General features: G+C 42.7%; 1 protein-coding gene across 1 annotated transcript; it reads right to left on the bottom strand.

Moving 5' to 3' along the window:
* LOC109826584 lies at nucleotides 375–1,010 on the bottom strand. The gene has a single exon (XM_020393612.1). It carries the CDS (start codon nucleotides 1,008–1,010, stop codon nucleotides 375–377), a length of 636 nt encoding a protein of 211 aa, XP_020249201.1.

The raw sequence follows: 14,630 nt of genomic DNA, 5'->3' as shown, positions 1-14,630 counted from the left end.
CTGAAAAACCTGCCTCTGCGGGGGAAGAGGCCCTGTTCGGGGGTAGGATCCTTGCTGAACTGGTGCTGCTGGGGAAGGTCGAGGTGGAGCTGGAAGAGCTGCCCGAACCAATTTTCCATTTCACTCGGCCTCAATCCCTCTCTCTCGCTCTCTCTCTCTTCTTCCAAGACCCCTTACTCTCCCCTCCTCTTCCCGAAATGCCCCTCTCCCCCTCCCCCTCCCGCAAGCGTGGCGGCCCCTTCGACGATGAGCGCTAGGAGTTCTTAGCCATGGCTCAAATGATTTGCATTTGGGCGCATATGAAAACAAATATATACAAATTATCTCTTGGGACAAGCAATATTTATGCCTTTGATTGTTATACTTGATGAAAGTTAGAACCGAACATGAATCACGTGAGAGTCTTCAGGTTCCTTATGCACACTCTCAATCTCGCGTGCTGCATCCAGTACCGCATCATGGGTCGCAAGTGCTCTACCAGCTAGAGCAAACCTGATATACTTATCCAGGCCCTTCTGAAACTGATGCCTCCTGATCGTCGAGTCTGTAACAAGATGAGGAGCATATCGACTCAGGGAAGAAAACTCAGCCTCGTACTCATCTACTGTTCGCCCTCCTTGCTTGAGCTCAACAAATCTCCGTAGGAGTTCATCCCGAGCTGACTGAGGAAAGTATTTCCTGTTGAAGCGCTCGGTGAACGCCTCCCACAAGATGGGCCTCTCCAAATGAGTCTTCTCTGCAGTCCACCAAATCCGAGCGGTGTCGGTGAGCTGAATATCCATGAGGTCCACCCATTCAGCATGGGGGATGCGGGTCACCGTGAGAATAGTCTCCGTGACCTTGAGAAACTCCTCTGCTGCTAAAGGTCCTTCGGCACCGGAGAAGGAAGGAGGCCGCATATACCGGAACTCCCTAACACTAGCCTCTGGACGAGGGGGAGGCTGGGGCTGCGGCTCCCTGTGAAGCTGTCCCGCCAAGTGCTGCTGATTGGTCGCCAGTCCCTGAATCATCGCCAGAAGTTGGTTTGGATCCACTTCGGGCTGTGACTTATTAATTAGTTTTTAATTGGCATTTAATCGGATTAGCTTAGCATAAGACCCTAATCACTGAAGGAAAACGAGGATCAAAGAATTAGAGTTAAAATCAAAACAATATATTAGAAAATAGGAGTTAAAACATAGTTATTAAGATAATAGTATAAGAAATCAATTGTAGTCTAAAATAATAATATAAGAACTTAATTGTAGTCTTACGGATGAAATATGTTATGTATCTAAATTGCCTACCATATTCTTACTAGTGATGACTCGGGACCGTGACCTGCATGGGCCACCAAAAAAACCTGTCGCGCCCCGCTTCCCAAAATACCGGGGAATCAGGACGCGAGCAAGCCCGTGACGTATTAGATTGAGAAGAAATGTACACTATCATTTTTTTCTTTTTCCTTTTTTTTTCCTTTTCTTCTCAACCTAATACGCTAAGCGTCTGGAAACAATATAATATACGAAGTCACAGGTCCCCGATCACACATAGCAAGAATATAAAGACAACCCAGAATAAAAATAGACATATCATCAATGGTAAATCATCCCAGACATAAACTACGGGTCAAACATACCCTTATTACAAAATAGTCCAACTAGGAAATAAGAAATACATAGTCCATAATAAAAGTACTGATAAAATAACTCAATTCGTTTTATATCAATAATAACAAGGTCATTTATAATATTAATCACCAAATGATTATATATAAAAAAATCACTAAACCGTGAATTAATATTTAGCAGAATTAAAAATACAAGACTATATATTTTATTATTTATTTATTTCAAAAACTCAAAAAATTCCAGAAATTAGGAAAAGTATTAATAAAATATAATATATTATTTTAAATACTAGAAAATTTTATTTAAATACGTATCAAAATTCACGGTTGTTACAGTGCCCCTACGGGAAGTTGAGGAGCCATCACCAAAGATGAAGACCATTGCTCTCAGAGGAGCTAGTGACAACTCCTCATCATCATCATCGGAGAGTGAAGTTGATTTTTCTAGAGAAGTGGCTCACCTCTCTAGAAGAATTTCTAGACTCGTTAAAATGAACAAGAAGTTTAATCCCCGATCTCACAATAAATTTTCTTCACATGTAGGAAAATGTTTTGAATGCAATGAACTGAGTCATATCGCCAAGGATTGCCCCAAACTCAAGGAGAAATACATGAAGTACAAGAAGAAGAAAGCCATGCATGTCAGATGGGAAGAATCTGAACCAAGTGATTCGGATAGCAATGAAGAAGGAGCTAAACTTGCTCTTCATAATCCCAACATTTGCTTCATGGCCTATGAAAAGGATGTAGTTTCCGACACCGAAAGTGAATCCTTTTATATGCAATGTGATCTAGCTACGGCTTTAGAAGAATTGAATGTTGAGTTTAAAAGGATGTCAAAAGAATTTTCTTCCTTTAAAAAGTTGCATAATGTTGAGTTTAAAAGGATGTCAAAAGAATTTTCTTCCTTTAAAAAGTTGCATGCTTCTTGTGATGCCTAACTAGAACAACTACAAACCTCTTTTGCATTAAAAGATGAATTGTTAGGGGATCTTGATTTTGAAAACAAACAATTAAGATCCAAGATTGGAAGACTAGAAATTGGGAGTGGTAGGATTAGACCCACTCATGCTTATGCTAATCATCATCACCATGGTAGAAATATATTTCATAGATCTTATGCTCCTACACACAAGAGAAATTTTGTGTGCACATATTGCATGAAACGTGGTCATATTTCTACTCATTGTAGGATCAAAGATAATCATGATTTTTATGGCATGACATGGGTACCCAAAGGTACCAAGATTACTAACTACCAAGGACCCAAGATTTGGGTACCTAAAGTTACTACACCTTCATCTCTTGTAGGGAACATCACGGCAACGACGTAGAGAGATGTGGTACCTTGATAGTGGTTGCTTTCATCATATGATGGGCAACAAAGAGCTATTTGCAACCCTATCAAGGATTAAAGGAGGTAGCGTCTCCTTCAGTAGTGGAGAGAAAGGTAAAATCATTGGTATTGGATGTATTGGTAAGACACCCTCTCCCGTTATAGAAGATGTTTATTTAGTTAATGGCTTGAATTATAATCTTCTTAGCATTAGCCAATTAAATGATAAAGGTTTTGATATTTTTTTTAAACCGGACAAATGCATTATTAGTATGAATGGAAAATTTGGTTTTGTTGCTAATAAAAAATATGTACATTTTTGAGATGAATGAATTAGTGAATCAAGATGTGAAGTACCTTGCGGCAATTGATGAAAACCCTTGCATTTGGCATAAAAGGATTGGACATGTAAACATAGAATTGATATCCAAATTGTCCAAGAGGAATCTTGTTAAAGGGTTACCAAACTTGCATTTCATCAAAGATACCATATGCGAAGATTATGCTAAAGGTAAACAAACTAAGTCTACCTTCAAATCCATCAATGAGGTATCGACTTCTAAACCTTTACAATTACTTCATCTTGATTTATTTGGTCCTATGCGTGTTACCTCTCTTGGAAGCAAACACTATGTTTTTGTTATCATTGATGATTTTTCTCGTTTTACATGGACAATATTTCTTGCTAGTAAAGATGAATGTTTTGATGAGTTTTCAAATCATGTTAAGAGAATTGAAAATGAAAAAGATTTGAAAGTTGTTAAAATAAGAAGTGATCATGGTGGTGAATTTTAAAATATCTCTTTTTATGATTTTTGTGCGCATCGTGGTATAACTCATGTGTTTTTTGCTCCAAGAACACCACAACAAAATAGTGTTGTGGAACGGAAAAATCGAATCATACAAGAGATGGCACGAACTATGTTAAACTCCTTTGATTTGCCTAAATATTTTTGGGCGGAAGCCGTCAATACGACTTGCCATGTTTTAAATCGTGTTTTGATTAGACCAAAACTTAAGAAAACCCCTTATGAACTTTATTTTGGAAAAACTCCTTTCATTGGCTATTTTCGTGTCTTTGGTTGCAAATGTTTTATTTTAAATACAAAAGAAAGATGATGATGATGTTGAGGGAGGATTGGAACTTTTGCAACTTAATAATACACCCTCAATAGAAGCAAAAAAAGATGTGGAAATCACCAACACTCATGTACAAAAAGAACTCCCCAAAGCATGGAAATTCGTATCAAATCATCCAAAGGAGCAAATTATTGGGAGTCCTTCACAAGGGGTTGTTACTCGCTCAAAGGCTTTGAGTGAGTGTGGTAATGTTGCTTTTCTATCTCAATTAGAACCTAAGAAGGTTAATGATGCTTTAAATGATGAATTTTGGGTTTTAGCTATGCATGATGAACTAAACAATTTTCGAAGAAATGATGTTTGGAAATTAGTTCCTAGACCTAACAATGCTAGTGTAATTGGAACAAAATAGGTTTTTAGAAACAAACTTGATGAACATGGTATTGTTACTAGGAATAAAGCTCATTTGGTTGCCCAAGGATACAATCAAGAGGAGGATATAGACTATGATGAAACCTTTGCACCGGTTGTAAGGTTAGAATCTATTAGGATGTTTTTGGCTTTTGTTAGCTTTAAAGATTTCAAATTGTTTCAAATTGATGTTAAAAGTACATTTTTAAATGGTTTTATAGAAGATGAAGTATATGTTGAGCAACCCCCCTGTTTTATAGATCATGCTTTTCCTAATCATGTTACCGGGTTCAAAAAGCTTTATATGGGTTGAAACAAGCTCCTAGAGCTTGGTATGCTCGCCTCTCTAGTTTTCTTCTTGGAAATGGTTTCTCTAAGGGAAAAATTGATAATACTCTTTTTGTGAGAAAAAGGAAAAATGATTTCATTTTAGTGCAAATATATGTTGATGATATCATTTTCGGTGCTACTAATGAATCTCTTTGCGAGGATTTTTCTAAAGTTATGCAAGATTACTTTGAGATGAGCATGATGGGAGAGCTCACATTCTTTCTCGGACTCCAAGTCAAGCAAACTAAGGATGGGATATTCATTTCTCAAAGCAAATATACTAGAGAATTGGTGAAGAAATTTAATTTGGAGAACTCTAAGCATGCACCAACTCCCATGAGTACAAGTGTCATCAAGCTTGATGCAGATGATAGTGGTGAGGATGTTGACCGAAAACTATACCGAGGTATGATAGGTAGTCTTTTTTATCTCACCGCTAGTAGACCCGATATCATGTTTAGTGTGTGTGCATGTGCACGTTTTCAAGCTTCTCCTAAAGCATCTCATTTGATTGCCATTAAGAGAATTATTAAATATGTTCATGGAGCAGTTGATCTTGGTTTGTTTTATCCAAAGAGCACCTTTTTTGATTTATATGGTTTTTGTGATGCCGACTTTGCCGGATGTAAGGTAGATCGCAAGAGTACGAGAGGAACATGCTAATTCTTAGGAAATTCTCTTGTTTCTTGGGCTTCCAAAAAACAAAATTATGTTGCATTGTCCACTACGGAAGCGGAATACATTACCGCCGGTTTATATTGTGCCCAAGTTGTGGATGAAACAAAGCTTAGTTGACTATGATTTGAATTTTTAAAATATAAAAATCTTTTGTGATAACACTAGTGCTATCAATATTTCAAAAAATTCAGTTTTGCATTCTAGAACCAAGCATATTGATGTGCGCCATCATTTCTTACGCGATCATGTAGAGAGACAAGATGTATCCCTAGAATTTGTTGACACAAAATCTCAATTAGCGGATATCTTTACCAAGCCTCTTGGTGAAGATGATTTTTGTCGCATAAGAAATGGTTTGGGCTTATGCACTATGTGAAAGTTCTATTTGTTTGCTTGATTAGTTGCATTTCACATACATTTTTGTTTATTTTGTTTACCTCATTTTGATGGTGACAAAGGGGGAGAGAACTCTCCTCATTTGTGCACATAGTAAGGGGGAGCTCATAGATAGGGGGAGCTACTATCTATAAGCTATATTTATTTTGCTTCTATATAATGGTTGGTTGTCATTATCAAAAAGGGGGAGATTGTTAGTCCTTATGTTTTGATGATGTTTTACAACCACCATTATCGGTATTAATTGCTTGTTGAGTGATAATGTAGCTAATATATATCAAGCATGTTAGTGCCATAAATGGAGGATTGGATGGAATATGCGCTACAACGATGATATCCAAAGGAGGAGGAGGCATAGTGATGAAGCAACGTTCACTCAAGAACACCAAATGCAATAAGAAGCTTCATCAACTCAAGCTATATCAAGACTCAAGGAATTGTATTCTACGTGAGGATATTAGCTAGTTTTTAGTTTCTCTCTAGTACTAGAATGTAGGCAAGTAGTTTAGATTTTATTTGAAGCTATTGGGATATCACACACATTTCTCTCTAGTACTAGAATGTAGGCAAGTAGTTTAGATTTTATTTGAAGCTATTGGGATATCACACACACGTTTTCATACTTATAGTTTTGTATTTGAAGCTATTGGGATATCACACACACGTTTTCATACTTATAGTTTTAAGCGTTTTCACAAAATATTATTTTTCATAAGTATGAGGACCTATTTGTAAAATTCATTTTCCAAGCAATTTGCTTTTAGTGTTAAAAATATTTTACAAAGTTTCACAATTTTTGGAAGTCAATTAAATATTTTACAGATTTTTTAAGAGTGTCAATATCAGTGTTTTCGTTTGTATCAGTTTGCGGTCGACCGCCACGGTTGACCGCGCCTAAGTTCATTCGTCAGTGAGCAGCAGAAACATTCACGGTCGACCGCCGCGGTCGACTGTGAGCTTGAAATTTCCCACGGTCGACCGCCACGGTCGACTGCAGAACTCTCTGGAAAATTTCTTTGTTTCTGAGCTGGCTCGCGGTCGACCGCGAACATTGTACGGTCGACCGCCGCTTAATTTCAAACGGTCTTCTGGTACAGATTTTTATGCCGATTTTTCCTGGATTTGGGGGATTAGGGTATGGGTTTAAACAGTTGTATTTTCTCCTATTTAAACCCCCTATACTCCTTCTTCCTCAAGTGTCCCAAGCCATTGAAAAACCAGATATTTTCTTTTACTAAGAGCCAAAATTTTCAAACATGTTTTTCTGTGTTTTCCTGTGTTCATATCCCAGCTTCAGTGTAATCTTTCTCTTTGCCATAGGGACATTGTAAAGAGAGAGTTCTTACACTATTACTACTGTTGAGAGCTTGATCTTGTGAAGATCAACTGTGTGGGAGTGTGATCTTGTGGTGATCAACTATGTAGTTGTGAGATCTCGTGGAGATTGTTGTGTAGAAGAAGTTCCGGCTTCCAAACCGGATTGTGTAGTTGATTCTCCTCAAGAGTAGGGAGCGGGGACGTAGGTCAGCGGGCCGAACCTCGTTAACACATCACGCGTCACTTAGATAACGATTTCTCACTCTATCTCCTTTACATTTGTTGTTCATTTTTGTGGTATATTGCTTGTCTTATTTTTATTGCACAATTATAGCCTTAAGACCCTAATCACCCCCCCCCCCCCCCTAGGGCGGCCACTATTCGTCATCGAGCGAGGCGCACAGAAGTGACGTCGCTTTGTCAAATCGCATTTAATGTGACCTGACAAATCCACGCGGCCTTAGCCGGAAAGCACGAAGCACAAGGCTCTACTGACGAACACGTGGCTCACCTTCTACCAATTCGAATTTCGCCTGAATAAGAATTTTGCCTGTGAAGATGGCGAGTTCGCCCTCCACAATTTCAAATTTCGCCTATAAAGCGAAATTCGCCTGCAAATGTCTAGCTCGCTTCGCCAGTGAAAATGAGTCTCGCCCGAACAACTCGTTCGTTGGGTCTAGTTCGTCTCTGAAGACGAATCTCGAGTGGTCCGACTCATCTGAAGCTTCGAACCACCGTTGGAATAGTCTCACCTACACAATCAGACCTACCGAACGATGCAACCCATGGATGCACCCTCCGGACGCACCCACGGGTAACGGTCGTTTAGTTAAAATCGTTACGATACAGCCAAACTACGACCTGATAGTTACGATTAACTCAAACTCATGTCTCAAGCGGCGGAAGGTTAGAGCAAAAATCTTAGCATTAAGCCTAAGAGAAACTACTCGACAACTCATCATACTGAGGGGAATAGTACGACTAGCCCGATTCAAACGATAATTGGTAAAGGCAAGTCAAACCCGTTGATAGCTGGGAATTTGCTAAAAATCCTAAGAAAAAACAGAAAAAGGAAGGTATATGCGCATAACAATAAATAATGAAAAGCATAACACTTCATTCAACAAAATTAGAGTGTTGACAAATTGTTCCAACGAGTTAACAACAAGTCATCCAAATGGAAGGATAACAAAACAACACAAAGAAACACCAAACAAAAAAAATCCTAAGAACTAAGCCCCCGTCGGCCTTAGCTCAGCTCGATCAGAGAGGCGAGCTCAGCTAAAATCCTAAGAACTAAGCCCCCGTCGGCCTTAGCTCAGCTCGATCAGAGAGGCGAGCTCAGCTTGGATTGCCTTCTCCGCCCGCTCCACATCTGGCCCCGAGTTGGCACGCGACAAACCAGGCACGTCAGGAGCAACTCAAAGCTAAGGAGCATGACAAAGAACGTGAGGCCTCTCGAGCTCCGCCCATACGCCTGAGAGCAGCGACACAGCCCATCAGGAAAGGCTTGAAGTCTTCATAGGTTCCCCAGCCAAGGCTAGTGATGGAAACCCCTTGCCTCATGGCATTCTGCAATTGCCTGAGAAAGCCTTGTGCAGATCTAGAGCTCGGAGAGACCGCTTCCTGACCAGTCGGAACCACGGCAATGGGTGGGATCAAAGGAGTAACCCCTTCGCCAGGGAGAGAAGATTGAGAAGACCGCTGAGGAGAAACATAGGTACACTCCTCCTCCTCGCTGTCTGAAATGATGATGGGCTCAGGCTCGATAGCCTCCCTCTTCCCTCTCGAAGCACGTGTTCTTGCTCCCGAAGCCATTTCAAATCTAGGAAGCCTGGGTCCTCTCTAAGAAGGTTTAAGCAAGGGAACTTACATGTAGTAATCCTCCTACAAAAGAGACAAATCAACACTATATACACGAGATCTCAACAGTTGAGATTCGTTGACCCTTCGAAGCAAACAATTTTGATTTGGCAGTTCCAATTGAACGGACACAAACGAAGCAGATCATTTGGAATGCCGTACAGAATGGCCAAGATTGGACAACCCGCGCATAACCACTTGTCGGATCAACGGTTGGGATCAAAATGTCATCGGATTTTCCCCTTGAGGCAAGCGCGTGAAGACGAGGCGTCGTCTTAATTGACAAGCATGAGAACTTCACCTGTGGACACGCGGCTTGCCCTTCGAGCTCGGATTTCAATTGGGGGAAGCTCCAACCCGAACAGCACCAATCTCGCCTGGGCGTGCTCGCACCACTCGAAGTCGTCCAAGGACCTTGACCTAGCCGAGAGAGCCAAATTCGCCTTAACTCATCAGGAACTTTATTCAAAGTGTTCCAGACCACACGTGAGTTGGTTTAGGTCTGAAAACTTTGAAGGGGGTCTTGTAGATGGTAGAAAAAATTACCTTGGCAGATAAAACACGAAATCCTCCTGCATATTCAAGCCACCCGCACAGCTTAGAAATTAGGCTCACCCAAGGGCTTGGCTCGCTTGCACAAGCCAAGGCCACATGATCACCAAATTCGCCTACATCGGGTAACCACAGACTCGCCTGCTGACTTGACTCGCCTGCACGAGTCAAGAGTCGAATTCGCCTACAAACGGTAAGCTCGCCAAACTCGTCATAGTACTTAGCAGCCGCTATACCACGTACAAGGATGGGCCTTCCCACCTCCCGCGACGTGAAGGAAGGAGCATAGTACTCTAAGTCCATCAAGTAGCCGCTCACAGTATGAGTGATTGGTCAAATCCATGCAGTCGCCAAGTCTGCCTGCATGAAGTTTGACTCACCTGCACGAATCAAGAGCCAAACTCACCTACGATCAGTAAGCTCGCCGAACTCGCCAGAGTACTTAGCAGCCGCTATACCACGTACAGGGATGGGCCTTCCTACTTTCCACGATGTGAAGGGAAGGAGCATAGTACTCCAAGTCCATCAAGTGACCGCTCACAGTACTAGTGGCTAGTCAAATCCTAGCAGTTGTTAGACACCGCCATTGTACTTAACTCGCCTGCACGAGTCAAGTTCGATCAAGCAGCCAAGGCTCGCCTGAACGACCAAACAAACTGCTAAGCAATCGACGAGCTTGCCAGACTCACTCAAGTATTAGGCAGCCGTAGTATCATGTACAGGAGTGGACCTTCCTATTTCCCTCAACGTGAAGGGAAAAAGTACAGTGCTTCGAGCCCCTCAAGCGGTCGCTCATGGTACAAGTGAGGAGCATAGTATCTCCCAACAGTACATGGTCATATCCCATGATTTAAGGAGTGGTCACGCTGTCTCTCCTCTATTTAAGAACTTCTTCTAGCCACGAAGAAGAGGTTTAGCAGTTCGGTTGGCTCATAATTAATTGACTAAATCAGTTAGTTGAACCACAGCTCTTAACTCTCGACGGAGTTGACGACAAGCCCTTTGCATGACCTTTGCACTGTAGCATCCTCTCCTAGCTTCAGGCCTTGATCGCCATCGAACTCGGAAACTCGAACTCGAAGCACGAGCTTCTACTGTGTACTGAAGCTCACCAGCAACCTCGGTCGAATCGTCCAAGGGAAGCAGACTCAGTGCAAGAACCGAGCAAGGTGTCCTATAGCTACCAAAGTCCCCACGTTAAACAAGGAGGGCCTTCCCTCTGCTTTTATTGTAATTTCGATTCATTAGTTTATAATAAACTGTTCTTATAAATACAAATGAAATCCCTATTTCGGGAGATCAAAATTTACACCTACAGAGCCTCAAGCCGCTTTTCATCTAACACCTCGAGTTCTGCGAGACGCCGTTGATGACTTTCTTCGATCATCATCCCCGTTGCAAGTATGATGCATAGGGATAGAATCTAAATTTTGAGTGGAAACACGGCCTCGCAACTTTATACCAATGAGTAAGATGTGGCGTCGGTCGGTGTGCGAACCGCGGTTCAATACGCCCATAAGATTTCACCTAGCTTCTCATCCCACTCACGCTTACTATTAGAGGTTAGCTTGGTCAAGATCTTAGTGATTGTCTTGTTGAAAGCCTCAGCTAATCCGTTTGCTGAGGGATTATAAGTCATGGATGCCAAGTTCTGTATTCAGAATTTATCGCAGAACCAAGTGAAGGCATGACTCACGAACTATGATCTATTGTCATGAATGATGCTCCTCGGGACACCGTATCGGTAGATGATGTGATGCTTGATGAACTTGATCACATTGTGGGTTTTGACTTCTCTTAAGGGGATAACTTCGGCCCACTTGGAGAAGTAGTTAGTTATCGCAAGGATGAATTGATGACCTTTGGACGATGGAGGAGATATCGGTCTTATGATATCCATCCCCCATGCCTCAAACGGTCATGAAGTTACCATCGGATGTAAGTCTTTGGGTGATTTGTGCATGTAATTGGCGTGGATTTGATACGCATGGAAACTCTTGGCGTAAGCGACAGTGTTGTTGACCATTTTGGGCAATTAGTAGCCGATTCTTTGCAAGCGGTCCCAGAGCTTAGGTTCGGGTTGGTGAGCATCGCAAGTGCCATCATGGGCTTCTCGCAGGGCTTCCTGTGCTTCTATCGTTGAGAGACATCAAAGCAGCATGTCGTCGTACGATCTACAATACAATGTCTCTATGGTTGCATCGTAGTAGAATCTCGGTGCGCGTCTACGAACAGAATCCCACTCCTTGATGTCTTCAGGTAGTATACCGTACAAGACATAGTCAATGATCGGGAAGCGCCATCAGCTCGAGTTGATCGGCTGCCCTGTAAGTTATGTTCGCCTCCAGGGCACACTCCGGTTGGTAGAGTTATTGACTTGCGATGGTGACTTGTTGGCTTGTCCCCAATGGTTGAGCTAGGTTAGCTACCAATGACGCTAATGCATCTGCATGTGTGTTCTTGGAATTGAGCACGTGCTCAATGAGGAATCTGTCGAATGATTTGGATAATTTAATGGCCGCTTGGTGATATGGGATTAAGTTGTCACTTCTGACTTCATATTCCCCCGTCATTTGCTTGACAATGAGCTGAGAGTCACCGTAGGCTTCAAGGTGCTTCACCCCTAGTTTCTTGGTGAAGTCGAGTCCAATGAGTAGGGTATTGTACTTAGCCACGTTGTTGGTACATGGCTCAGTTAGTGAGAAAGATCGTGGTAATACATGGTTTTGTGGAGAAACCAAGATCACCCCCACACCTGCGATGATAGACCCACTTGCACCACACGAGATGCACCGTCGAAGTATAGTCACCAGACTTCTTCCTGCGAGGTAGCATTAACCTCGTGGGTTTCGTCCGACATGTCTTCAAACAAGTTAGCCTTCAACTTGAGTGGGTGGTTGGCCATGAGATCGCATATTACATGTCCTTTGACAAACTTCTACGGCATGAAGTGGATGTCGTATTGAGACAGTAAGAGTGCCCACCTTGCGAGGCGCCAGTTCAAAGACCCGGGCTATGTCATGAAGACTCGGATGGGGTTCATCTGGGAGATAACATGAATGGTTTGACCGACTAAGTAGTGTCGCATTTTTTAAATTGTGAACACTAGGGCTAGACATTCCTTTTTGACCATAGGGTATCGTCGTTCGAATCCTTACAAGGTCCTACTCAGGTAGTAGATGCCTTGCTCATGGCCAGCATCGTCATTCTGTGTTAAGAGGGCACCGTGAGAATGCTCCATTCCTCACACATAGATCAGGAAGGGTTTGCCTGAGATCGGGCCGCTAAGACTGGTGGATTCGAGAGATAATTTTTGATCTCCTCGAAAGCTTGTTGGCAAGGCTTGTCCCATATGAAGGAGACGCCTTTCTTCATAAGCTTGGAGAAGGGTTGGCACTTGGCCGAAAGATTTGCGATGAATCTTTGGATGTAAGCCAAACGTCATTGTCGTCCCCTCAATTCCCTAAGATTTCTAGGTGGTTAGAGTTCTTGGATAGCTCGCACTTTGTTAGGATCAATGTGAATCCCCGTTGTCGTTACGACGAATCCGAGGAACTTGCCACTCGTTATACCTAAGAATGACTTTGTAGGGTTCATCTTTAGTTGATGGGAGCACATAAGTGTAGGCGTCTAAAAATGCCTATAGGTGTCTGCGCATAGCTCGAGACAAAGAGAAGGCGATGAACGTCATTATCCAAGTTGAAGGGGATTATCCAAGTCAAAGAGGATCATCTGACACCGACAAGTGTATGAAGCGAAACAAGTGGCTCGTGCGCTCACCGGCCGCCTCCAAGTGGCCAATGTGCTCACCGGCCATCGCCAAGTAGCCCGCGTGCTCACCGGCCAGGTCCAAGTGGTCAACACGCTCACCGCCCACTTCCAAGTGGCCTGCATACTCATCATCCACCTCCGAGTTACGAAATGTATGAAATGAATCAGTGAAGCATACGAGTCAACGTGACACGCGAAACGGCAAAACGACTCAGCCAGGAGTTGTGTCTCGCCCACACAATGAGTGGCTCGGCCATTTTAAGCCCACACCATGAGTGTCTCCACCATTGAAAGTTGTAAGTCTCTTCGTCAGCTTTCTAACACATCTTGAATCATCTCATTCCGACATCGGACGAGAGAGTTAGAGCCAAAATACCCGAGGACGTACGAAGGCAAAACAACTCAGCCAGGAGTTGTGTACCATGAGTGGTTCGGCTATTGAAAGTTGTAAGTCTCTTCGTCAGCTTTCTAACGCATCTTGAATCATCTCATTCCGAGATCGTACGAGAGAGTTAGAGCCAAAATACCCGAGGACGTACGAAGGCAAAACAACTCAGCCAGGAGTTGTGTCTCGCCCACACAATGAGTGACTCGGTCATTGTAAGCCCACACCATGAGTGGCTAGGCTATTGTAAGTTGTAGGTTTCTTCTCCAGCTTTCTAACGCATCTTTAATCACCTCATTCCGAGATCGGACGAGAGAGTTAGAGCCAAAATACCCGGGAACGTACGAACTGGCTCGCACAGTGCCGAGCCACCATTTGGTGGCTCGTACAAAGAACTGATATTTCAACCATGATCCGATTTGAATCTGAAGAAACTCAAAACATAAAAGTTTTAGATCGCTTTGTCAGCTTTCTAATGCATCTTGGATCAGGTCATTTGGAGATTATATGAGAAAGTTATGATCAACATACTCGAGACACTCACAAGTGTCTCGGCCTGGCCGAGCCACCTAGGCCGAGCCACCCAGATCTGGGCCCAGATCTGAGCCCAGATCTGGTTTGAAGAGCCTATAAATAGCCCCCTAGGCTCATTGTTTTGGAGGTTGGACTTTTGAGAGGTTGAAGGCTCAAGGGGGGAATTTAGGTGGGAACTTTTGGAGCCGAAACTCTGCCGGATTGAGAACTGAATCTTGGAGTTTTGAAGCTTTGAAGACTTGGACATTTTCAGATCTGGTTCTTGGCGAGCATCCACGTCAGAAAAGGCAGGAGTTCGAGAGAGAAAGATCATATCTGAGATCCACACGGTAATACTCCGGATCAAAACTTGGTTTTTGATCCCGAGA

Source organism: Asparagus officinalis, chromosome 10 (genome assembly GCF_001876935.1).
Source record: "Asparagus officinalis chromosome 10, Aspof.V1, whole genome shotgun sequence".
Taxonomy (NCBI): domain Eukaryota; kingdom Viridiplantae; phylum Streptophyta; class Magnoliopsida; order Asparagales; family Asparagaceae; genus Asparagus; species Asparagus officinalis.
Note: the sequence above shows the minus strand (reverse complement) of the source record. Positions and strands in the feature narration are given on the sequence as shown.

What these genes read in the sequence shown, in the direction of transcription:
- LOC109826584 (XM_020393612.1), bottom strand. Translation starts at nt 1,010, where the DNA reads ATGATTCAGGGACTGGCGACCAATCAGCAGCACTTGGCGGGACAGCTT.